This window comes from Anabrus simplex, chromosome 4 (genome assembly GCF_040414725.1).
Source record: "Anabrus simplex isolate iqAnaSimp1 chromosome 4, ASM4041472v1, whole genome shotgun sequence".
Taxonomy (NCBI): Eukaryota; Metazoa; Arthropoda; class Insecta; order Orthoptera; family Tettigoniidae; genus Anabrus; species Anabrus simplex.
In genome coordinates this window covers 449,887,474-449,912,111 of record NC_090268.1, presented here as the reverse complement: position 1 = coordinate 449,912,111, position 24,638 = coordinate 449,887,474, and the positions used below count along the sequence as shown (strand labels likewise).

At 40.7% G+C, this 24,638-nt stretch overlaps 1 protein-coding gene across 1 annotated transcript in view; it reads left to right on the top strand.

Moving 5' to 3' along the window:
- The window catches only part of LOC136872328 (uncharacterized), a 129,395-nt gene extending 105,171 nt beyond the window's left edge, over positions 1-24,224 (top strand). The window contains exon 5 of the mRNA XM_068227441.1: positions 23,894-24,224. Coding sequence (XP_068083542.1) covers positions 23,894-24,224 — 331 coding nt within the window. The remainder of the gene's footprint in view (positions 1-23,893) is intronic.
- The last annotated feature ends 414 nt before the right edge of the window (positions 24,225-24,638 follow it).

Here is a 24,638-nt window from a genome sequence, read left to right as displayed (position 1 = left end):
CTGGCCTCGAGTGGCCTTGTAGCTTGCTTTGATCCTTTGTCGGTTTCGGTGGGCCGCCTGGCTCGTTGACATACTAGCTCTGTTTGTCGATACACAGTAAATACCTTGTTGTGATCAACAAGTCTCCGCTCTTAGTCAACAACTTTTGTAAGCGAGCGCGTTTCGCAAACTGTTCTCCAACACTTAGCTGAAGGCTTCCTTCTGCTTTCCAATTATTAAATCTAACTACAATTATTATACTTATTATACAGTTACTCAAGTACTACAAGGTATCTCATGTCGATGACTATCATTATTCTAACACTAATTAATCTCCTCTGACACCTTGAGCTCAAGACTCGGCTGCGAACCCCGGCTGCCTTCCACCTGGCAGTCCGCCGGTTCGAGTCCGTGGGAGGTCGGTACACGACATCTCCCCCCTTAGGGAAGAAATGGATGCAACCATACGTTGCGTCCATTTCTGTCCTACACTATCTACACTCTGATGTTGCCGGTACGTAAGGATCGGCGACCCTGTGGTGAAGGGGATGGTTGTTCTCTACTCTGAGTATCACTTGCGTCTATTTCTATTGCTTCTATAGATCTCACAGGCGTACTAGGGCGTCCCCCCGCAGGCCTGGAGTGTAATTCCATGATCTCCTCAGACATCTCCGAGCGTCCCCGGATCCGCCTGGGACGTTGGAATATAGTTAAATCCTCATCTGAAGTCTTAACCTTATCTCCCTTCGTGATTACCGTTTGTTTTATACATATATTAGGACAATGAGCCCGTGCACCATCAAACCATCTCTTTGCTGGAAACCCTACTTTCGGACAGCAACAATTACAACAGTAACAAATTAAAATTAAACTTATGATACCAACAACTATCCACACAATATATCTGTACACATTAATATGCTGATAGACCATTTGTCTTTGCAGTTCTTCTTCTTTTTGTCTCACCATATCTTCCACTTCTTGTGTCTTATGAGTAGCCCATTGTAAATCGTTAAAATTTAGCAAATTATTTAAGGACAACTTATTCATTTCGGGTATCTGTTCTAACTTGATTTCACTACCTATTTGTTCACAACAGTCATAATCAAGTGTGACTTCTGGTACAAAGTCTTTGCTGTGTGTAGTGTTCACTTCACCTACACCTTGTATTTTACTATGTGGCCCATATACTGTGCAACCTGCACTTAAAACAAGAATACCAGCGCCTGTTAACCTGATATCACTGGTGGTATCCTTACACATACATGTTACTTTAACTTCTTCTGGGGATACGTATATATATCTGTTAGCTCTGATAGGTATCCACATGAGCTGTTGAACGGGAAGTATTCTTTTATCACAATAATCTGGAATCTGACTAACTCCTAAGATAAGCTGGACTGCACAACTCTTTTGAGTGTACACTGTATTAATAGGGAATTTAACATGACATAGTCTCCAACTGGGTGTTACTACCTTACATTGATTTACCTGATCCTTGTCTAATTGAACATAAGTTTGTTTCTCTTTGTCCATAAGGATATAGTCCTTGGTCTCTTGAATATAAACAAAATGGTGTGGATTACTCTTCATATATGTGGGGAATGGAATCATGTGATACAATGTATAAGTTACCATATCTGTAAGGGGTGTCTTGATGACGTACACTAGATAATTTTTGTTAGCGAACACTTCCACTGTGGCTACCTTGTAAATCAAGTAGCCGTAAGCTGATTTTAAGTCAAATGGCAAGGACAATCCTTTAGGGAAATCTCCCTGAGCTTTCTTATAACCTTTAATAATACCATCTGGTGAAATTATTTGCACCTGAATGACTCCTACCTGAGCATTCATTATACCTGATAATACAACACTGTAATGCTCATACAGTTGTATGAGAAGGCCTTCAATCTCAATTAAATGCCTATTCACTGAGTTTTCTAATTCTACTTGCTTAAGTGCTTCTGTAATCTGAAGCGTGCTATTGGCAAGATAAGATCTAATTTCTGCAATGTTTTGAGTTAATCTCTGCTCATTGGCTGTGACATCGTAAATGGTGCTGTTCATAGATTGCAATGTTGATTTTACTACTATCATCTGGTCTTTTGCAATTTTCATAATTGAAAGCTGTTCCTGCTCTAACTCACTAATTTTTGACTCATATTTATCGGCATCCTCTTGACTTAATGTTCCAAATAACGCCTTTGCTATGGAACCTACTGCGTTAATTAGGCCTCGTTTTCGCCTAGTGTTATCCGTTTCCCCTATTGGTTTGGTAATCCTCGTAATTAATTCCCTCGATTCCTTAATTCTATCTAATTGTGCACTTAGCATTTTAACATCCTGTTGACATGTTAGGTTAGTACTTCTTTCTAACTGTGTACATATTAATTGAGTCCAGTGTATGTGTCTCTTGACATTCGAAAATACATCACTTAATTTATTCAGGTTTACATAGGTAACTAATGTCCATTCCGTATGGTATAACTGTATCTCACCCTGATTGTCGAAGTATGCCCCTGGAGTACTCTCATATGGTGTCACCTTGACATCCAGTACTTCTCCGGCTATTCTGTAGCGATGTGACGTCACGACTATCACTGCTACTACGATGGACAACAATCTTAGCATTCGCGCCATATCTGCTGTCTACCTGCAAGGTAAAGACAGGATATGTGTTAGCCTTCTATCTATGGATACATTCGCTTCCCAGTTCTCATTTCACTCATCTACAAGTACAATTTCAAACGGTTCTTATGTACCTTAACCCTTTTTCCTTTCTTATTCATCTGTAGGGTGCAATTCACCCCTGAAACATCTACTATTTCGTACGGACCTTCGAATGGTGGGCTTAGCTTTCTGGATTTTCCTCTTCGCAATGCGTCATTGCGCAAGAGAACCTTATCACCTACCTGAAAGGTGACCTCATTTTGCTTTTTGTCGTAGTGTTCTTTCTCTAATTCTTTTCGCTCTATTAAAGTCTTTCTGGCGGCCTCGTGATTTCGCCTAAGCTGTGCCGTCAGTTCCTCCACCACGTTCTGGTGTTCGTTGTAATTCATCTCAGGTGGCTTTTGCAGCACACCTGGGATATTTGCCTTCCTTCCAAAAATTAATTCGTAGGGTGTGAACCCTGTACTTGTGCTCTTCGTGGTGTTATACACAAAACTAGCTGTAGGCAAATACTTGTCCCAGTCATTCTGCTCCCCTGAGCAGACATAATGCCTTAGGTACTCCGTGAGCACCTTATGGGATCTTTCTATGCTACCGTTCGATTGTGGCCTGAAGGCCGTAGTGTGTGTTTTCCGAATGCGCAGCGTTTTACACAGCGTCTTAAACACATCACTCATGAAATTACTACCCTGGTCAGTGAGAATCTGCTCTGGTATCCCGTAGATACTTATTACGTTATTGATTAGCGTCCGTGCCACGGTTTCTGCCTCCTGATTAGGCATGGCACTCGCTACTAGGTACTTTGACAGCTGATCTTGGCATGTCAATATGTACCTGTTTCCTGCCTCTGTCAACGGAAGAGGTCCAACTACGTCTAGGGATATCTTCTCAAAGACTGTGTTCGGGGTATCTGTGATTCTCATGGGAGCCCTGACGTCTGGTCTGGTCCCTTTATTCTTTTGGCAGGAGGGACATGTGCGTACATAGCGCTCAATGTCCCTTTTCATGCCCTTCCACTGAATTCGTTCACGTACCCTGGCGTACGTGCGCGCTATTCCTTGGTGGCCTCCCACCAAAGAATGATGACATTCTTTCAAAATGGCTAACTTTTCAGCTTCGCCTAATTCGTCCTCTTCCTCAGATAAGCTACCCTCGGGCGAAATCTCCTCTGCGTTAGCGTCCTCGGAAACTTCGCTACCGTCCGCTTCAATTCCCTCTGCCGTAGCGTCCTCGGGTTTTGAAGACAGTACTTCCTCTCTATTCTCGTCTGAGGCCTGAGTTTTTACTGTTATCTCTGAGTGAGACCTGTGCTGAGCCGAGTTAACCACTCGCGCTTGGCACTTGGGTTCAGTGGGATTCCTACTCAGGGCATCTGCATTGCAGTTCTGTTTGCCCTGCTTATATACGACGTCGAAGTCGTATTCCGCCAGCTTCAGTCTGAACTTTAGCAGGCGTGAAGACGGATCTTGCACGTTGAAGACCCACTTCAACGGCTTATGGTCTGTCACAACAGTGAATTCTCTACCAAACAAATACGGTCTAAAATACTTTACTGCCCACACTATTGCCAACAATTCTTTCTCAGTTACGCTGTAATTCATTTCTGCTTTGTTAAGCGTTCTACTCGCATAGGCAATTGGAAGGTCTTTTCCGATAGGTCCTTGTGACAATACTGCCCCAACCGCTTCGTTGCTCGCATCAGTGGTAACAACGAATGGTTTTTCAAAATCCGGATACTGTAATATAGGTTCCTCAATTAGCTTTTGCTTTAGTATCTGGAACGCTTGTTCCTGATCGTCTCCCCATACAAAGGGAACGTCCTTCTTCACTAACTGATACAGCGGTTTCGCGATTTTGCTGTAGTTAGGTATGAACTTCCTATAGTACCCACTCAGTCCGCAGAACTGCTTGATCTGGCGGCTAGTGGTCGGCCTCGGAAAGTCCTTAACGGCCTGTACTTTACGTGGGTCTGGTAAGACACCTTCGTCAGTGATTACATGTCCTAGGAACGCTACTTCGGTTTTTAGGAATTCACACTTATCTGGCTGGAGTTTCAGCGTGTTCTCTCTCAGCCTTTGAAATACGTCCCTTAGCTTCGCGTTGTGCTCCTGGATTGAACTCCCGTACACAATGACGTCATCCAGGTAACACAGACATTTTATACCCGTTAGCCCTGTGAGCACATTGTTCATCAGCCTCGTAAACGTGGCTGGCGCGTCTTTCAAACCCATGGGCATTTTCCTAAATTCGTACTTGCGTCCTAGCGCAGAGAATGCTGTCTTTGGCCTGTCTTCAGGCTTCAACAACACCTGATGATAGCCACTCGCGAGATCTAAGGTCGAAAAATATCTCGCCTTGCCAAGGGCGTCTAACAGTTCTGAAATTAATGGCAGGGGATAACTGGTTCCTATCGTTATCTCGTTCAATTTTCGAAAGTCGATCACGACCCTCCATTTTTGTTTCCCTGAGGCGTCTAATTTCTTCGGAATTAAAAGTAATGGCGCATTCCAGGCTGATGTGCTAGGTGTGATAATTTCATCATTCAGCATCTTATCTATCTGGGCTTGTATCTCCCCCTTCTGTGCCTCGGGAAGTCTATACGGTCTTACATTAATTGGAGGTTGATCTTGGGGTGTAGGGACCTCATGCTGTAGTACATCAGTATGAGTTAGTTTGTCTCCCTCAAGATAGAAGATATCATTGTACTCAGCACAGATGGCGTATATCCCTTCCTTATCTACCTGCGTGAGGTGATCAACTCGCAAACAGTCTATCACCCGCTGTGATCGGGGCTTCTGGGTGGCCGGTTTTCCGTTTGCCACTCTACTGTTCTGCTCTACCTTTCGAACTTGTGCTAGGCAGGTCTTATCTACCTCCTGTATGTGCACTCGTGGACTGTGTAAAGTCACTGCCTTTTCAGTGGTATTCATCATGCTAACCACTGCTTCATGGTGCTCTGATTTCGTTAGGCACCCTGCGAGGTACACCCCTGGTATCACCTCTTCCTTCTCAATAATTCCTAAGGGTAGATTCCGATCTACTTCTATAACAACGACCTTCTGGGTCCTTGGTTCGAGACGGATCACCTTCGTCTCTCGCGCCCCCATAGGGTATTGTCGCCCTCTTATGGTGACATGACCTTCCCTATAGTCAATCACGCTATCTGTCAGGAGGTCTCGCCCAACTATACCATCCTGTGTTAATTGGAAATCACTCCCTACCACATGAAATGTGTGACTTGTGTTTCCAATGGCAAAACGTACAGTACCTTGTGTGTAAATTATTCCCTTACTTACACCCGCTAATTCAATTGATTTACTCCCGTCAATCAGGCATTCCTTGGGTACCGATTGGCTCTTAACTAGGCTGACATCGGACCTAGTATCTATCAAAAATCTCAACGGTCTTCCTTGGTTTGCGACCTGGATCAGCACCGTGCCTTCTATGTCAGAATTCTTGGGACCTTCTGGTGTGCGGGCCTCCGTAACTGTCCCCTTGCTACGGGCCCGTTCTAGTTTGCCGCCTGAGCCACGGAGGTTTTCGTGGCGTGCGTACTGCCGCCCTTCTTTATGAACCAACAGTCTTGGGTTCGGTGTGACCACCTATCACAATGTTCGCATTGGGCTCGGTATCCTACGGCCCTGCCCCCTATGCGATCACTCTGAGTTTGGCCTTTCATGGCCCTATTGCCCGTGGACTTGCCTTGGGCTTTTCGACAATTTCTCTGAACATGGCCCTGTTGGCCGCACGAATAGCACCTGCGGTTATCTGTACGCATCACCGGAGTGTGTGCACCTTGAGTGCGTGCACCTTGTGTGCGTGCACCTTGAGTGCGTGCACCTTGTCGACAATTCACCTGTATGTGACCTTTCCGGCCGCAACGATAACAAGTTCTGTTTTCACCTGTCACTGTGTTTGGTTGTGTGCGTACTATGCGCACCGTGTCTCGTACCTCTGTTTCCTTATCCCTTTGTTTCTTTCTACAGTCACGTTCAATGTGTCCTGTTTTCCCACAATAGCGACATTTTAATTTACTGAATGTGCCCCCTGTAGCTGTATTGGAACTAGCGGTCTGTGTGGTGTGAACCCCCTGCGTTCCTGTGTTCTTACAGTTCTTTGCTATGTGGCCTTCCTTGTTACAATTGTAACAGACCACCCTAACACTAGCATGTGTTGGCTTAGTATGCCACTTTGGTGCTGCACTGCGCTCCTGTTCTGGTTTGCGCTTGCTAAACCCTGAACTATGTTTGTGTTGTAGGCCTTCTCGTGCCTTCTTTGACAATATTACGGTTTCCTCCTGTTGAGCAAGTGCAACTGCCTTTTCGAAAGTAATGCCCTTTTCTGACTGTACCCTAGCTTGTATTCGAGGGTTGGCTAACCCTTGTATGAAACTAGCAACACATATTTTTCTCGTTATTTTCAACTGCGCGTCACGATCCTCCGCTAATTCATCCTCAAGTATGGCCTCTCTAAAAGAAGCTGACAATGTTTCTATTTTGTGTGCCCAAAGTGCGACTGATTCTCGCGGGTCCTGCGCTGTTTGGAACATTTGACAAATGTACAAATCTAATGTGCCTTGCTGGCCATAATATTCTATCAATGCCCGCTTGGCTTTCTCCCAGTTATGTATATCACGTCTGTACAACAACTTATCTCGGGCTCTGCCCGTAGCCTTAGTTAAAATATACTTGAAAAACAACTCTTGATCCTCATCCTTAATCATACGAACAGCAGCATCTACGTTAGCTATGAACTCATGCAATCTATCTGGTTGACTGCCATCAAACTCTCGTCCAATGAGACGATGTCCTTCTACTACTGTAACAAAAGACCCACTCATACTTACTGATTCCACCTCGTCAAGCATCTCAGTGCCTTGGTCTGCTGGTACTGAACTATTCTGTCGTGCCATTTGAAATAAATATTCAGCTTACCTTAATCTGCAATGCTGCTTCACTGCTGGGCTGGATGAGTAGTCGGCTGTAGTGCTGCGTCTCCACCGGATGGCGTTGTCTGCTACTGGACTGCTACCCCTCTGCTGGGCTGGCTTAGTAGGCTGCGGTAGTGATGCTCCTCTTCTGCGATGCGCGGCACACGAACGAAATTACACGGTAGCGCGATTCGGACAATCTTCTGCGAAGTCGCGATTTCTCACACGGAAATCTTCTGCGAAGTCGCGGTTCTCTTACGGACAATCTTCTACGAAGTCGCGGTTCTCTCAAGTTATTTCGGTGAGTTGACACTGTTCGAGGATCGAACTCGGGACCCTGCACTACCTGACACCAAATTTTTATACGTGCCTGTCGTGACCTACCTGTCCTGAGAGACGTTCTCGTAGGTTGGTCACCAGGCCGTTGGAATGTTGAAGTATTACCTGACCTGCCGAGCGGAATGTAGGGAGGTAATTGTAGGTATGACTCGTCCCGCAACTCACGAAATAAAAGATGAAGTTATTTCCCTGTCCTTTATTACTGAGGACACTAAAACTACTATGTACAGTATATTTACAAGTCTGAATGTAATGATCTGTAGAGAGAGCGAGCTTGTTCCACGCGCCTACTGTTCTACTACGCGTCTATCTTAATCTTGCCCTGCGGCACTTGGGCTATGCCCGAACAGCATATCGTTCTGACAAGTACGAACTACTAGCTGGAAGAAGGCCCCGCGCCATCTTGGCCAGGGGTTATATCTCCGCTCCTGAACTCAAAGTTCTATCCCTACCTCCTACTAAGGGATTGGGTCTTACAGGCATTGCTAAACTGATCATCCAGTCACTAGCGCCCTCAAGTGGCTATTCTCAATAGTTGTCACAGTAAGTGCTGCTACCTAGGCATTACTGTCTTCTGTCTCACTTTATCCTCATCTTTCCTTGTTTTCCTAAAGCGCATCTGTACTGGCCTCGAGTGGCCTTGTAGCTTGCTTTGATCCTTTGTCGGTTTCGGTGGGCCGCCTGGCTCGTTGACATACTAGCTCTGTTTGTCGATACACAGTAAATACCTTGTTGTGATCAACAAGTCTCCGCTCTTAGTCAACAACTTTTGTAAGCGAGCGCGTTTCGCAAACTGCTCTCCAACACTTAGCTGAAGGCTTCCTTCTGCTTTCCAATTATTAAATCTAACTACAATTATTATACTTATTATACAGTTACTCAAGTACTACAAGGTGTCTCATGTCGATGACTATCATTATTCTAACACTAATTAATCTCCTCTGACACCTTGAGCTCAAGACTCGGCTGCGAACCCCGGCTGCCTTCCACCTGGCAGTCCGCCGGTTCGAGTCCGTGGGAGGTCGGTACACGACACTGGGGAGGATGACCAGTACCTCGCCCAGGCGGCCTCACCTGCTATGCTGAACAGGAGCCTTGCGAAGGGATGGGAAGATTGTAAGGGATAGACAAGAAGGAGGGAAGGAAGCGGCCGTGGCCATAAGTTATGTACCATCCCGGCATTTGCCTGGAGAAGAAGTGGGAAAGCACGGGAGACCACTTGCAGGATGACTGAGGTGGTAATAGAACCCACCTCTATCAGTTGACCTCCCGAGGCTGAGTGGACCCCGTTCCAGCCCTCGTACCACTTTTCAAATTTCGTGGTAGAACCCGGGATCGAACCCGGACCTCCAGGGGTGGCAGCTAATCACACTAACCACTACACCACAGAGGCGGACATTCTTAAATATGATGTACTATATAAATCATATGTAGGAAAATGTTAGCATGAAAAGGAGCATATAACGGGATAAATACAATGGAAGGGAAGTGGGAGCGACAGAAAGAGGAGATGAGGACAAACAAGTAAAGGCAAAAGGACACTCTCACATCTTCACATAGATCAGCCCCTGAGGACGAGCATCAACACTCATTGAGTTGTGTCGGGGATTTGTGTTCTCATCTTTCTATGTGTCTATTTTGGTTTTTTCTAAATCAAGAAAAGACAAACCATAAGTGACTGCTGGTGAGCCCAAAGACATGCAGATTACGGAGTAATGCGTGGTCAGCATGAGGAATCCTCTCTGCTGTTATAATCGGCTTTCTAGATTGGGGTTACTATCTCACTGCCAGATTGGTCCTCGATAGTTCTCCTGGCGGCGTGATTGTATCTCGAACCAGCCTTCATATTCAGATGTAAATCCAAGACCTGACTAAAAACGGACCCAGTCCCTCCGGGTCAGAGGTAATTTCGCTACTTCTAGACCAGGGGTTTCCAATTTGTAAGGGCTCGAGGGCCATATTGGAAACCTGAGCCATGTTCGCGGGCCGTACTTGAATAATAGGCCAATTTTCATTAAAGGTCTGCATATAGTAGTCTACAGAAGTACCATTATGAAAAAATAATATGCATAATTCAATTGAAATAAAATGTTTGATAACTTTTATTAGTTAAGTGAAACATTATTTTACAAATGCATAAAACAGTGAAATTAGGAGCCGGGCTGAGTGGCTCAGATGGTTGAGGCGCTGGCTTTCTGAAGTTGGTAGGTTCGATGTTATAGTAGTCTCCGTGTAAGGACGTACCCTAAGGGTGCAACCTTACCCTTTATCCCCTGTAATATTAAGTTATAGATTTATAGGTTCTTTTCTTGCTGTTAGGTCTTTTTCAGTGTCGGTAACCATACAGTTTAGGGACCCTACTTGCCGATACGACGTCTTACAGTTACCGTTAATCTGGCACGTTGGCAACGTTCAGTCACTGTTCTAGCGTGAATTGCGTGTTGCCACCGCATTGCCTTTAAAGTCACTAGCGATACATTTGCGAGAATATTTAAAGCACATTTTCTTTTTCTGTGGGATTGTAAATCTATTTGGATAATGCCAGGTAAGTAGAATTGTGGCATGTTAGGATAATGCATTTAATAACATAGTTTGTGTGAAATGATGAGCACATCATTTTATTAATTACGTTTCTATTTCGTCCCATACTTATACGAACAGAATTCGATTGGGATGTCTAAGAAGGAAGAAAAATCTGCAAGAACTCCTCCGAAAAGGAAAGCAAGGTTACGTCCTTTGCAAACATCAGGTCAAGAAATGCTTATACAGGAAGGCGACGAAGAAGGTATCAGTCGTAGTGATACGAAGCTAATGGCAAGAGTTTCATTATTAACTGAGGTATGTGTTCGTTTTTATCTTGTTTCTATGATAAGTTTCTGACATAATGCCAATCAGTTAAAATGGAGCAGTATTTCATTCTTAACCTAACCTAACCTGATCATGTAGGCCTAGGCCTATACCATGTCTTGTGTCGACTTCGATACGGTTTGTAGACTTAACCTTTGTGTATTCATGTTGACTTACGGTATATGTGTATGTAATATATTTCTGTGTGTATATTCTTACAGTGTAGTTTCGGTTTAGTCCGAAAAGTAATAGGAAATTTCAAGAAGGGAGTTGAATTTTCTACACCAGGTAAACGCCGGAAGCGTGAACATCCAATGACCGGCATAGACAGTTTTTCTAAGGAAGCGATAGCAAGGTTTATTTATGATAAATTACATAAAGGTAAGGTAACTTCACAAGGAATCTATTGCAACATTATTTATAGAAATTGGCACGCAGGTGAGATAACCTCCCAGAAATGTTTTGTGCATGTATTGTCATACAGCTCTTTTGAGTCCCTTGTAACTCTCTTTTTTCTTCCCACAGGAGAAGTTGTAACTGTAAGAAAAGTTTTCGACCATATGAAAGCAAATTATGACACTTATTTGTACAAGGGCTCAGAAACATCATTAAGAAGAATTTTGAAGGCCATGGGGTTTGTGTGGAGTAAAGGTGATCCCTATCCGTATGTTAGAGAAAATGAAGACATTTGTTTTAAGAGATCCTGTTTTCTGAGGGAATACATGCGTAATAAGGACAGTGAGAATCCAAAACCTGTTGTTTTCTTGGATGAGACTTGGATTTTTATGAATGGTGAATATATATGTTATATATTATATTTTATATAAAAATCTTAGAATAATTTATCTTCATCAGGTGTCTTTGGTTTCAAATGTGCATTTCTCTTTCAGGGTCACCCACATACTCCTGGAATAAACCACACAAATCTGGACATGATGTTCAAGGAGTAATTCGTCGACCTGTGTCTGAGGGAGGAAGACTGGTTATTGTTCATGCTGGAACGAAAGATGGCTTTGTACCTGGTATGTTCTTACTTTATTTTACTTCATTTTATTATAGTGAGGTGATCTCTCTTTACATAGTTATGAGGGTATTTAGGGTTTGTAGTACGGATGTAAAGGGGGAGGGCACATAAATCTCTGATAAGACCCCAACTTGAGTACAGTTCCCGTGTATGAGACCCTCACTAGGGTTACTTGATTTGAGAACTGGAAAAGTTCAAAAGAAAGAAGCACGATTTGTTGTGGGTGATTTCTGACAAAAGAGTAGCGTTACAAAAATGTTGTCGTGTTTGGGCTGGGAAGACTTGGGTGAAAGGAGACGAGTTGCTGGACTAAGTGGTATGTTCCGAGCTGTCGGTGGATAGGTGGTGTGGAATTACATTGGTAGACTAATACGTTTCAGTGGTATTTTAAAAGTAGGTAAGATCACAGTACAGTGATAAAGTTGAGGATGAAAAGTGGGGCAAATATTTGTTTTTGTTTTAAGAAGGGAGTTAGGGATTGGAGTAATTTACCAAGGGAGATGTTCAATAAATTTCCAAATTCTTTGCAATTATTGAAGAAAATACTAGGCCTATCCCTGAAACTACATCTTCCACCTGGGCGACTGTCCTAAGTGCAGATCAGTGGTGACTGATTGATTGAAATTGACTGGCACTAGATCGGAAGTGGCATTATACTGTAACTTACCGCTCATTGGGCTCTGTACGTGGTTTTTGATTTTGACTTCTCCACTGTTAAGGGATCTCTTGGTTATTAAATAGAATTGCAGGTATTCACTTTAGGCCAATGATTAACTTTAGAGAGGTACTTCAATCATAACTTCCTCAGTGTATTTTCATATAATATTACTGAATATTTGTATCAGTAAATTACTTGTATTGTAGGCCTATATATTATGTTTATTCTGCATTCGACAATCTCCACCTGAATCAGTGCTTGATACCTGACTGTTGAACACCCTCCAAGCTTCTTATTTCTTACTGCCTGATATAGGTTCAGTTTTCGCAGCAATTACATTTGTTCTAAGGTATTGAAATGGGTGTTTATACTTATATCTTTAATGCAAGTGATCGTGGACTTCTAATCCAGATATAGGCCTACTAATGGAAATACATTCATGAGAGATGTTAGGATAAAGTAATGTAAGTAGTAATTCATTGACTTCATCATCAGGTGACTTTGCTACATAGTAGTTGGTTTCACTTAAAATCAGACATCTTTTTGTATCATTCAACAGAAATAACATTTTTTTCAATTAATAGGCCTATCATTGAAGAGGGGTGATCTCATATTTTTGGAAATACTTTTTTAAGAAGAAATAACTTCATACTAAAACTTAAAATTCTTACAGGTGCTGATTTGATATTTGCTACAAACTTGAAGAGAAATAAGGATTACCATGGTGCTATGAATAGTGAGAAATTTCAGATGTGGGTGGAAACGCAATTAAACGTAGGATTAAGAAATTAAGAAATATAGGACCCTGTGTTATTGTAATGGATAATGCACCATATCACTGTAAGCTTGTTGAGCATCAACCAACAACGAAATGGAGGAAGGATCAATTAGTGGTAATTATACTTCATTGAATATTTACTTCTACTGAATGATATTTAATGATGTTACAGAAATTAATTTTTATTTTTTCCTTTAATTTACAGTCATGGTTAAGGCAGAATGAAGTTTCTTCCCCAGAAAATGCTACAAAAGATGAGCTGCAAAGGTTGTGTATTATGAATCGAAGTCACTTAAAGAGGTACAGAAGCACCTAAACATAAAATGTTGTTTACACTCATGTAGTTGACTTTCATGTATGCATAACAATATTTCTCTGTTTCTTTAAAACCAGGTACATTGTTGACGAGATGCAGCACAGTGAAGGCCATACTGTCCTACGACTTCCTCCATACCACTCATTTTTCAATGCCATCGAATTTGTATGATCTGTGGCAAAACAGTATTATAATAAAACAGTGCCTTCAAGACCTGGTCACGGATTGGACAGAGCTACAGCTGTGTGGAAAGAATCTCTTGATCAGGTAGGCCAAGTGGAAATGTTATTTATTGGATATAGACAAGTGGAGTTTATAATATACTTGTAAGGTTGTGATACTTCAGTATATCTTATAGGTGACAGCAGAGATGTGGAGAAATGAAGTGAAACACACTGAGAAGAAGATTGTCGAGTTCTACAATAATGGGGTGAGAGGTCTTCCTGAAGTGGAGGAACTAGTCATTCATCATGGAAGCAGTGAATCAGAGGAGGAAGATGATGAAGAATAAGAAGAAGAAGAAGAAAGAAGAGAAGCCGAGGAGTTAGCTGTACCATTGTAAGAGCCATTCCATGAGATTAAGAATGTTATAACTTTGCTGGGAAATAATACATTTCTGATTGCCCTGTCCTTTCAGATATAACGAAGTTACATTTGAAAATTGTGGGAATTGTGTATCTACGAGTTATAGGGCGGTATAGATGTGCAGGTGGGGATCAGTGTCCAATCGGAGTGAAATTATCTAGAACTGCTGTGGCGCAATGTGAGGAGGAGCGGACGAGGGGGGGGGGGGGGCGAGAGAGATAGAGAGAGGGAGACAGCACAGTGACACCAATACACTATGTAAACATTGTACGCCTGTTAAAATACGTATGCATTTCTTTTAAATCATAACGCGGTAATCACCAAACTTGGAATTAATTTATACTTCTTTTGTCTTACATTTATTTACACCATATATATTTGCACCTTACGTGAATTTAACTTACCGGTTATAAATTCCTGGTGACGGGTCGACTTGAACCACCAGTCTCTTAAGTTTATAGTCTTTTTAGCATTGTCACTCAGCTAAAATGTCACTTGAGAGGTAATTGTAAATAGTCTTATATAGGCCTATATGCTGTACAGATTAGTGACGGGATATTCGATTCATTTTAATGAATCCATTCATTTTATTCCGTTCACGTTACTGAATCGATACAGTGAGCCGATTCCCGGCTCATTAGAGTCATCGATCCTATTGCGTCTTTGTAGTGTGAACTGATAAGACAGCAGCAAGAACATTCAATGCTTGCTGCTGCCATCTGGTCATCATTCTATGAACTGCTTTCCTATGCGTCATCTAACTTTCAGATTCAGTACTACACTTGCTTATTATATTACAGCACAAAATTTACTTAGTTAATAATAATAATAATTACTGATATAACTCAAATTTTATACACTATCTAATGGTTTTCCACAGTTCTCTGAAAGTCACAACTCACATATACTGTATATATATATAGAGAGAATTACATATAAAAATACCTGTGTCCACAATAAGTAGCCGACATATTAAATATAAATCAAACAATTTGCTTTACGTTGCACCAACACAGATAGGTCTTATGGCGAAAAAGAGGATAGAAGAGATAGGAAAGGGCTAGAAGTGGGAAGGAAGCGGCCGTGGTCTTAATTAAGGTACACCACAAGCATGTGTCTGGTGTGAAAATAGGAAACCACCGAAAACCATTTTAACGGCTGCCGACGGTACGATTCGAACCCACCATTCCCCGAATGCAAGCTCATAGCTACGCGACCCTAAACGCACGGCCAACTAACTCGGTCATCTTTGAAAATGTCTTTTTCTCTCAGCAGAGGCTTTTTTAAAATCGTCATATTTTGTATAGGCTACAGGAGAAGTACAGTAGCCCACTGGTTTTCTGATTAAACATCATTTATTTAAGCTATTGCATCAGTCTACTTACATACTCACTGTCCACGTACACCGGAAACCTCGTGACTCGATTATTGAAGTATTGTGCAATGATGCGACATACAAACTAAGAGAATACCGAGTGGTTCTTCCAAATATAAAACAGACAATTTCGAGTGGTCATGAGCATGACTCATAGTCATAGGGTAGGCTAAATAATAATGTTATTGGCTTTATGTCACACTAACAACTTTTATGTTTTTTTGAGACGTCGAGGTGCTGGAATTTAGTCCTGCAGGAGCTCTTTTATGTGCCAGTAAACCTACAGACACGAGGCTGAGCACCTTCAAATACCACCGCACTGAGCTCGGCCCTGCCAAGTTGGGTACAGAAGGCCAGCGCCTCAACCGTCTGAGCCACTCAGCCAGGCATGGAGGCTAGAGAGCTGAGTTTATGTAATTGTCGAACGTCAACTAGTTATAAAAATACTGATTGATTAAACTAATACGGTAATTAGAATAACCTAATTGCCTACCTACTTACAACCTAGGTACTTTGGAATTGTGGTCTATCTTTTTAACACTGCAAATAAATCCATCTATTATTTAAAACTCCCTGTCAGAAGAGAACAGTGAATGCGAATGGGTATTATTTTCAAATGAGCTGAGCTCGAGAGTCCATTATAGCATACGATTTTTTTCAGTGTACCATGACTCTGTATGTATTGCTTCAGAGGAAGTTCGGCTCCCCGCCAATGTCCAGTGTACCGATAATGAACCGTGTGTGTGTTGTGTCTCACTGATCCGTGACTGCGTACGATTCTTTCAGTGTGCCATGATTCAGTGTGTCTCGCTGCAGCGGAAGCTCGGCTCCCCGCCTGTGTCCAGTGTGCCGATAAGGAGTCGTGTGGCTCACTGAACCGTGATTGTGCATGAGTTGTGTGCCGTGAGCTTGCCGTTCCTGTGAATCAATTCACTCGGACACTTGAATGAATCGATACACTGCTTCGAATCACGCACTCAGTAGCCTACACTAGTACAGGTACATAGTTCATTACCATTAAGATAGATAGCATTGTAAAGTAATTCGTCTTTACCATAATAATAATAATAATAATAATAATAATAATAATAATAATAATAATAATAATAATAATAATAATAATAATAATAATAATAATAATAATAATAATCGTATGGCCTCAGCTACCGTGTGCAGACATTTCAAGTTGACGCCATCGGGCTGTATGCTCGTCAATTTTGACGTTCCGTTTTACTCTGGGCCCACTAGATGGCAGACCGAGTAAACCGAAACTCTCTTGGGCGTCTATGGCTGAGATTTAATTAATTTTGTCGGGTAAACACCAAATGTGTCACCAGAGGTCTTTTACATGCCGACATCATACGACATGAAGTGTCAAATGGACCTTTTTCCGCCCTTCAAAAATCCCACTACCTCTGCCCGGTTTGAACCCGCTATCTTTGGGATCCGGAGGCCGTCACTTTACCACTGATCCACAGAGGCAGCTGTCTTTACCATGAAATACATCGTCGTCGTACATGACTGAATTACTATCAATGTATCTTAGAGAAACTGTAATGTACATGAAACCGAAATTGAGTTTCATTTCCACGATACATTCCTCCTATAAAAAGGAGACAATGTAGCTTATCCACCTTCATTTCAGCCACATAAATATTCAGCAAAAATTGCAAAATCACATTAGAGGACAAATACACTTTTTTAAGTAGAAATAGTCCGGAACACAGATTAGTGATGTTGGACATCCTGCCCGTCGCTGTTGAATATACTGTACTTGTCAAAACTAGTAAGTTTCTATTTTACACAATAATAGTGAAATGTTTATGAAGACGACATACAGCCAGCCCCCGTGCCAGAGAAATTAACCAACGGTGGTTCAAATTCCCCACCCTGTCGGGAATCAAACCCACCCCCTGTGACCAAAGGCCAGCACGCTAACCATTTAGCCATGGGGCCGTACAATAATAGTGAAAAACCACGTTCACTGCAGCTATTGTTGACTGGATATTTCTTCTCTTTAAAGAACAGTGAGTACTACGAATTAATATCCTGTTTTGTTGATTCCTGTAAACTTTGTATTTACAGTGTTGGTTCGCCAATTCCTAGCGTATCTACTGAATGAAAACTTCGTAGACCAATGGATTCAGTTTTATGTTTATTGCCTTCAGTCGTCACGACAGTGCTTTCAATGACAACATTCGCTGAATTACAAATCCTTTCGAACCTAACCTAACCCTGCGACAATCAGTGGTTTTCGGTGGATCACAACCAAACCTGTCCCTGTCAGTGGTTTCCGGAAGAATACAGTGGTTTTGTCACAAGCCAATACAGACTCTAGAATCAATGTGTGAAAATGGGAAAGTGCAGAAAACCCTCTTCAGGAATGCCAATCTCGAAGTCCATAGTCTTTTTAGCGTTGTCACACAGCTGAAATTCTCTTCAGAGGTAATTGTAAAAAGGCTTATGTATAGGCTCTACAGATACATAATACATTACAAATTCCATCTCGATAACTATGAGACGCATACTGCATAGCGGTTTCGCTCTATAGATAAATCATATTATAGTGATAAAAATTTGTTTAAAGAAAACATCTGTCCGGCATGAAGGTCCAGAAGGAAAATACTTTCATTGGAATTCTTATTTATGTGTTCACCACCCTAGTAGGTTTATATTAAATGATTCGCAGGACCCATTCTCGAATATGGATCTGCATGCTGGGATGCGTACAGAATGGGTTTAATAAATTCCCTAGAGAAAGTTCAAAGAAGAGCGATGCGTTTCGTAACTGGGAATAGGAGGAATACCATTAATTGGGAAAGTCTTGAATCTAGAAGAACTAGAGCTCGCCTATGTGGTCTTTATAAGAGCTATACGGAAAGGGCTGCTTGGTATTGTATTAGGAATATGCTAGAACCTCCCTCATACTTATCGAGAAATTATCATAAGCATAAAATTAGGGCCAGAAACCAGCATACGGATGTGGGCAAGTTTTCCTTCGTCAACAGGACCATACGGGATTGGAATAAATTACCTGCAGCAGTCTTTGATAGATTCCCTTCTGGTATCAAGTCATTTAAGAAGACCATTAGTGTTTGTATAAAGTGAAAAGTAAAAGTTGTAAATTACGGGCACTGAATTTGTGATTTTCTGCTTGGTTTCGATTGTGAAACTGGGAGGTTTTTCCTTGTGGTATTCTCTTTCCAGGGAATTGCTTGCTGTACTCATGTTTTTGTAATTGTTGTTGTTCTTGGTTGATTAACAATGTTTTTAACTTTATTTTATTATCACTTGTAACGTTAAGCTAGTAGTAAGCTCAATCTATAGTTTTGTAAGCCATAGTGGAAAGTATTGGAAATAATTAAATTATGTATGAAACTGTACATGATGCTGGATTTAGAATGACTAGTAGTATTTCTTGTAATTTTTTTTCCATGGGATTCCTTTTTGTACTTGAGTTGTTGTAGTTGTTGGGTAGTATGTTTTAACTTTATTATCACTTGTAGTGTTAAGCTAGTAGTAAGTTCAATCTATAGTATTGTAATTTGTAGTGTTAAGTACTGGAAATATTTAAGTTGTGTGCGAATTTGTATATGATGTTGCTCGATTTAGAATATTAAACTAGCAGTAATTCTTGTAATAATTTCCTTCCATATATCTGGTTCTTGTACTCTTGTTCTTTGTTTGTTTGTTTGTTTGTTTGTTTGTTTGTTGTAGTTGGGTAATTATGTTAACTTTATTATTACATTACTGTAAGTGACCGTTGCCACTGGGATATTTCCCATTTGCAATTAATAATAATAATAATAATAATAATAATAATAATAATAATAATAATAATAATAATAATAATAATAATAATAATAATAATAATAATAATTGTACCGGGCGGTACACCTCCACGCCGTTAGTTCAAATATTGCGCCAGTTGAAAACTCCTCTACAGGAGAAAGCCTGAACTTTAACAAACTGTATTACCTCAACAGTTTCTCCGAAGATGGCTCTGTGTGAATTTTGATGTGTTTTTTGTTTGTCATTGATCAAGAAGTGTGGACATTCTCTAACAGATGTCTCTACCCAAAACTATGGTAATACACTCTGGTGCAATGGAATGAACTTTCTTCAAGAAATTTTGTATTCATAAGTTTTGTCTTTACTAAATTTTGTTCTGTCATTTGTGGGTTGGCAATATAAATCCTTTCTTTCCGCCTGATTTGAATGTAGCCAATCAGGAATTTCTGTAATTAATTTTCCACCAATAAGGTGTTTCTTCCTTGACTTGTGTATTAGGTTTTACTGTTATCCAATAAAACTTTGTGGGCGGGTCGTAATCATTCATGAAGGTCTCGATTTTTCCGCGAGGGTACAAAACTGCTGATTTTCTGGTCTCCTGGCCACTTCAGTAACATCTAACTTAGTGTGTGGATATGTAGCAGGGGGCGGGAAGCGCCTCTTTCTTCAAGCAGCTGCTCTTCAACAAGGTATTGGCCTGTTAACATCCTTATTTCTTGCTAGCTCAGCAGTTTAGCTCTCGGGGAGGGTTCGAAACCTTTAATATATAACCTACCACTTTAAAATGTAAATTCCTCTTCTGACTATGTAAAAACTACAATCATCTTTTACTGTAAAGCGGGGATAGAGAGTGCTGTACCCTCTCGACCTCCCCTTCATTTAGAAATTGAGGTGACTACGTTTCATAACCATTTCTTCTCTTCATTAATGTATTAAAGTTTTCTCATACGGGTCACCTCCATAGATTGGGATTAGCCCCTGTATTATCGGCCTAGAGCCACTTAGGTTTTACAGTGTAGATTTAGCAGTGCAAATTCACGTCTCCATCCTTTTGTTTTGGGCCATTTAAATTAACCTAGTTTTGCACACTAAGGCCCAGTAGGTTGGGTACGAGATACCCCTGTTTCTTTATCATGCCTTGATGGCAGTTTGTGTAAAAGTCCGTTATTGCCTTTATAGGCCTGAAAGATCGAGAGCGGGATAGCTCTTTATAGGGTTGTGGTAAAAGGCTTGAGATGTAAGGTTGGAAGCTAATGCTCCATGTGATTAAGGGTGTTCTGCCCTTTGGTATTTTGTTGTTGTGAGCTGAGAGCTCAGAAATTATACTTGGGGCTCGAAGCCCAGATCTTGTAATAACCCCCTAAATAGTGTGATTTCTTTGTACCTGATTTTGGCTTGTTATTGACTTGTTAAGTTTTCATATTTTATGTAAACTTTTGTTAACTCCTATTGTCTATTGAAAATATAACCTTTATTTAAATTTTAAATTCATCTTTCGGACTTGTAGTGAGACCTATTCCTGCCCGCACCTTCTTTCACCTCTTACTACCACGGATATCTCCGTAATAATAATAATAATAATAATAATAATGACTGACAGGGGTTTAACGTAATTTGGAAGGAATGTTTTGCGTATGATAAATGAGTACCAGGTTAACTACGGGGGGGGGGGGGAGGGGGGAAAGGCGGTCATGCGCAGAGCTAACCACTCCACCCCACCAAGTGCCAACGTTATGGATAGTGGAAGCCTTCACCTTCCACCCTTCCAATGGCTTTCATGGTTTGTACGGAGATGACTTTGCTTTTTGCTTTTTAAATATTAGTATTCATGTTTATTATGTTTGTTTATTCATACCCCTGCTTTGTAATTCAGTGACGATGGAATGGCTCTAAATGTTGTAAATTATATTTATATGTATTTGTATTTATTTCCTTTTTCCTTATTGCACACGTTTGTTGTTATTATTACTACTACTACATATCGCTTAACATGTAAATAAACTAATATTTAATGCAGTAAATAATGCTTATCTCTCTGGATTCATTTTTTCGTTGCATATACTTTTTGCTATGACAACATGACTTCTTTATGATATAAATAAATATAAAATGAAAGTATTTCTTCCCAAACATATTTGTTATACGTGCACCAATTAAAGAACCAACTAGGGAAGTACATCTTACTAAGGTGCATAATGTTTTTGCATACATGTATAATTGAAGAATTGAAGATCCATATACAGGTAAGTGGGAAGCCCATGTGGTAGGCCTATTACGCGTCATAGGAAACTGAGTGAACTGGCCGTGCAGTTTGATCACATTGCTGTGAGCTTGGTTTCAGGAGATGGTGATGGATTCGAACCCCACAGTCGGCAGGTCTGAAGTTTTCTTTTTCGCCCGTCATTTTCACTTCAGGCTAGTGCTATGTCTGTACACTTATTTACATTTTAAACATTTTAAATCCTAGCCCTCTTTCCTATCCCATTCTTGCCTCACAACCTGTCTTCATGTGATTTAAGCCAATATATATGTAAAAATCTGGTAATCTTGTTTGACTCATAGTGCTCCTGTACATTGGTTTCCGTAATGTTGTAAGCTTGAGATACACCAACTTGTAAGCTGAAAATATGTTTAAAATGCCAAATGCCGAAAACCGTAAAAGTACTTAGTGGGATGTAAAGCTGTTAGCATTAATATTAAAAGGAAGGACAGATATGTCTTATGTGGTAAGTCCTTGAACTTGCAGAAATCGCAATGAATTATACAATCTATATTCCCTCCCCCTTCCTTTAAGAATGCAGTTATAGTAATGCATACAGCAGAATAAAGGCAGGAAATGTTTAAAATTAATTTAAGTGAGTGAAGGAGAGAATGTACTATACGCGCACTTTTCCTTGAGCCCGGAGCTCCCTAGTGCTGAATCGGTAGACCTCGATTATCTTCGACATCCATATTGGCAACCTTTGAAACACAAACTACGAATCGCTTATTCATCGCTGTGCGATATCTGGCGTACACTTTGCAAACTAGTACTGTTGTTGTTTACACAGCAAAGCCAAACTATATAATTCATGCTAGTAACAAGATTCGCATTGAGAAATGTTAAATAATGTATGTGTGACACAATTGTTGACGTAAGATAATAAATGTTTAGAAAATTCATATCGATCGATCATATTATCGATTCAATTCAGATTTCATTTCCATCCAGTTGGCAGTATAACCGGAACAGGCAGCACTCCCTCCTTGCTCCTCACACCGTAAAAATCGGGCTAAAGAAAAAGTGCGCGTATAGTATGACTAGCTCAGGTTGGCGGATTCGAGTTCGGCGTATTTGAAAGTGCTCAAATACACCAGCCTCATGTCTAGATCTACTGGTACACAAATAACTCTTGCGGGACAAAATACTGGCACCTCGGCGTATGTGAAAACGATAGAAGTAGGTAGTAGAACTAATATCAATTCTGCAGTGAGCTTGAAAGCTGACCTAATTTCCGTTCACGGAGCTTGGCACATTAGTATTCCTATATGTTTCCTGATAACCTTGAAGATATAACTAGCTTGCAGGCTGAAAATATGCCCAATAATCTCTCTCCTTACTGGTTACCGGTATTGAAGAGAGAAGGAAATGTTCGCACAAAAGAAAGGAAAGTCATTGGATGTCTGGAACGTTCGAAAATCACACTGCAAAGACTTATTAAATAAATTGCATCGTTTAACACGCCCCTCTTTTCAAGAATATGGTTATAGTATGCCTTCTGTATATCAAAATAAAGACATAAATATGTAACATTAATTTGAGTGAGAAAGGGTGTTTATTTCCTTAATTCCTCATTGAGCGTGGAAACAGACTTAATTATGAATATCTGGATTTGTTTCATCTTAACTTTTATCATTTACTAGGGTACGGAAACATTCATTATCGGTGTTTACATTGAGGTTAGTTTGTTATGGTTATGTCTGGTGATTTTAATATGTAACCAGGCAGGTCAGCCATTACAAAAAAAGAGAAAAGAAGAGCGTCGGGCGGCGATATTTACTTTCTGGAGGACGCGGCGATTACTAGAGATCATTCCGAAGGTGCTCAAGTACGCCAGCCTCGTGTCAGGCACGCAAAAGAACTCCTTCCGGGACCTCGGTGTCTCCGAAAAACATCAAAAGTAGTTAGTGGGGCGTAAAAATCAATCATTATTATGTGAAATTCGGATTTTAAATTTTTTAAAATGAAAAATAATCCATTCAGATCAATTGAATTTTTAAAAAGAGAAAATAATATTAAAGAATTAACTAGTTTGGACTTGGGTCTGTAAGGAATATAAAAATTAATACATTTTTGAACGACTTATAAAATATTATTTTTAACTATTCTTCGCATTATTTATTAAAATGCTTTCGCGGGCCCCATTAAATGGCTTCGCGGACCGGCATTTGGAAACCCCTGTTCTAGACCATGGGGTCGGCTTTCGGTTACCTCTACAAATGCTTAATTTCTTTCAACTCTCTACAGAAAATAAAATTAATAATAATAATTACACTGGTTGACATCTGTGAATATCTTGCGATTGTGAGAATTGATCATTTTCTTGTTCTCTTATTACAGATCAGCTGACTTTGTGGTTAAGCACTTGAATAAAATGCTGCAGAACTTCCGTCAGTGTGAGCCACTAACCTTAGCAGCCATACAAGATGCACAACTACAAGTACCATCGCAACATCTACGTAATCCTACCGAGGATAAAGGTATCCATGATTACCTTCTGGTAATACGAACTATACCAGGAGGCGGTATATTCGAAGCCACTATCCGTTACCAGGCCAAAGACTATAGTCCAAGTGTGGTAGGCATAGTCAGCCGTTTGAACACGTACGGCAACCAAAGTGCATGTGTTGCGGAATATCACCATAAATTATATTGTTTTTGTAGACCGTGACAGCAACAGTGTATAAATGTTTTTAGAAAGCACAATTCTGTACTTATACCACGATAGCTTCTGCGCACTCAAATAAGGTTCACAAATGTTCAAATATGTTTTACACATTGTATAAGTGGTTAGAATTTTACTATGAAGTGTTGCTAACTATTGTGATATGGTGATAATTTTCAGGAACATTTCCAGACCGGAATATATGTTTTGTTGAAGTTTTGTTTAGATGCAAGTGTTTCTTATTGGTCATTAGGGACACATAAAGTTGTTGGTCCTTTGAGACACAGAGAACAGCAACGTAAATGTTTGCATCATTGATTTTCTTGTCATAAGATTAATCTATATATAATATGTAATGGGCATATTTGCATTGTCCATGGATTAAGTATCTGTTAAGATGTATTTATATTTTAGACTAGG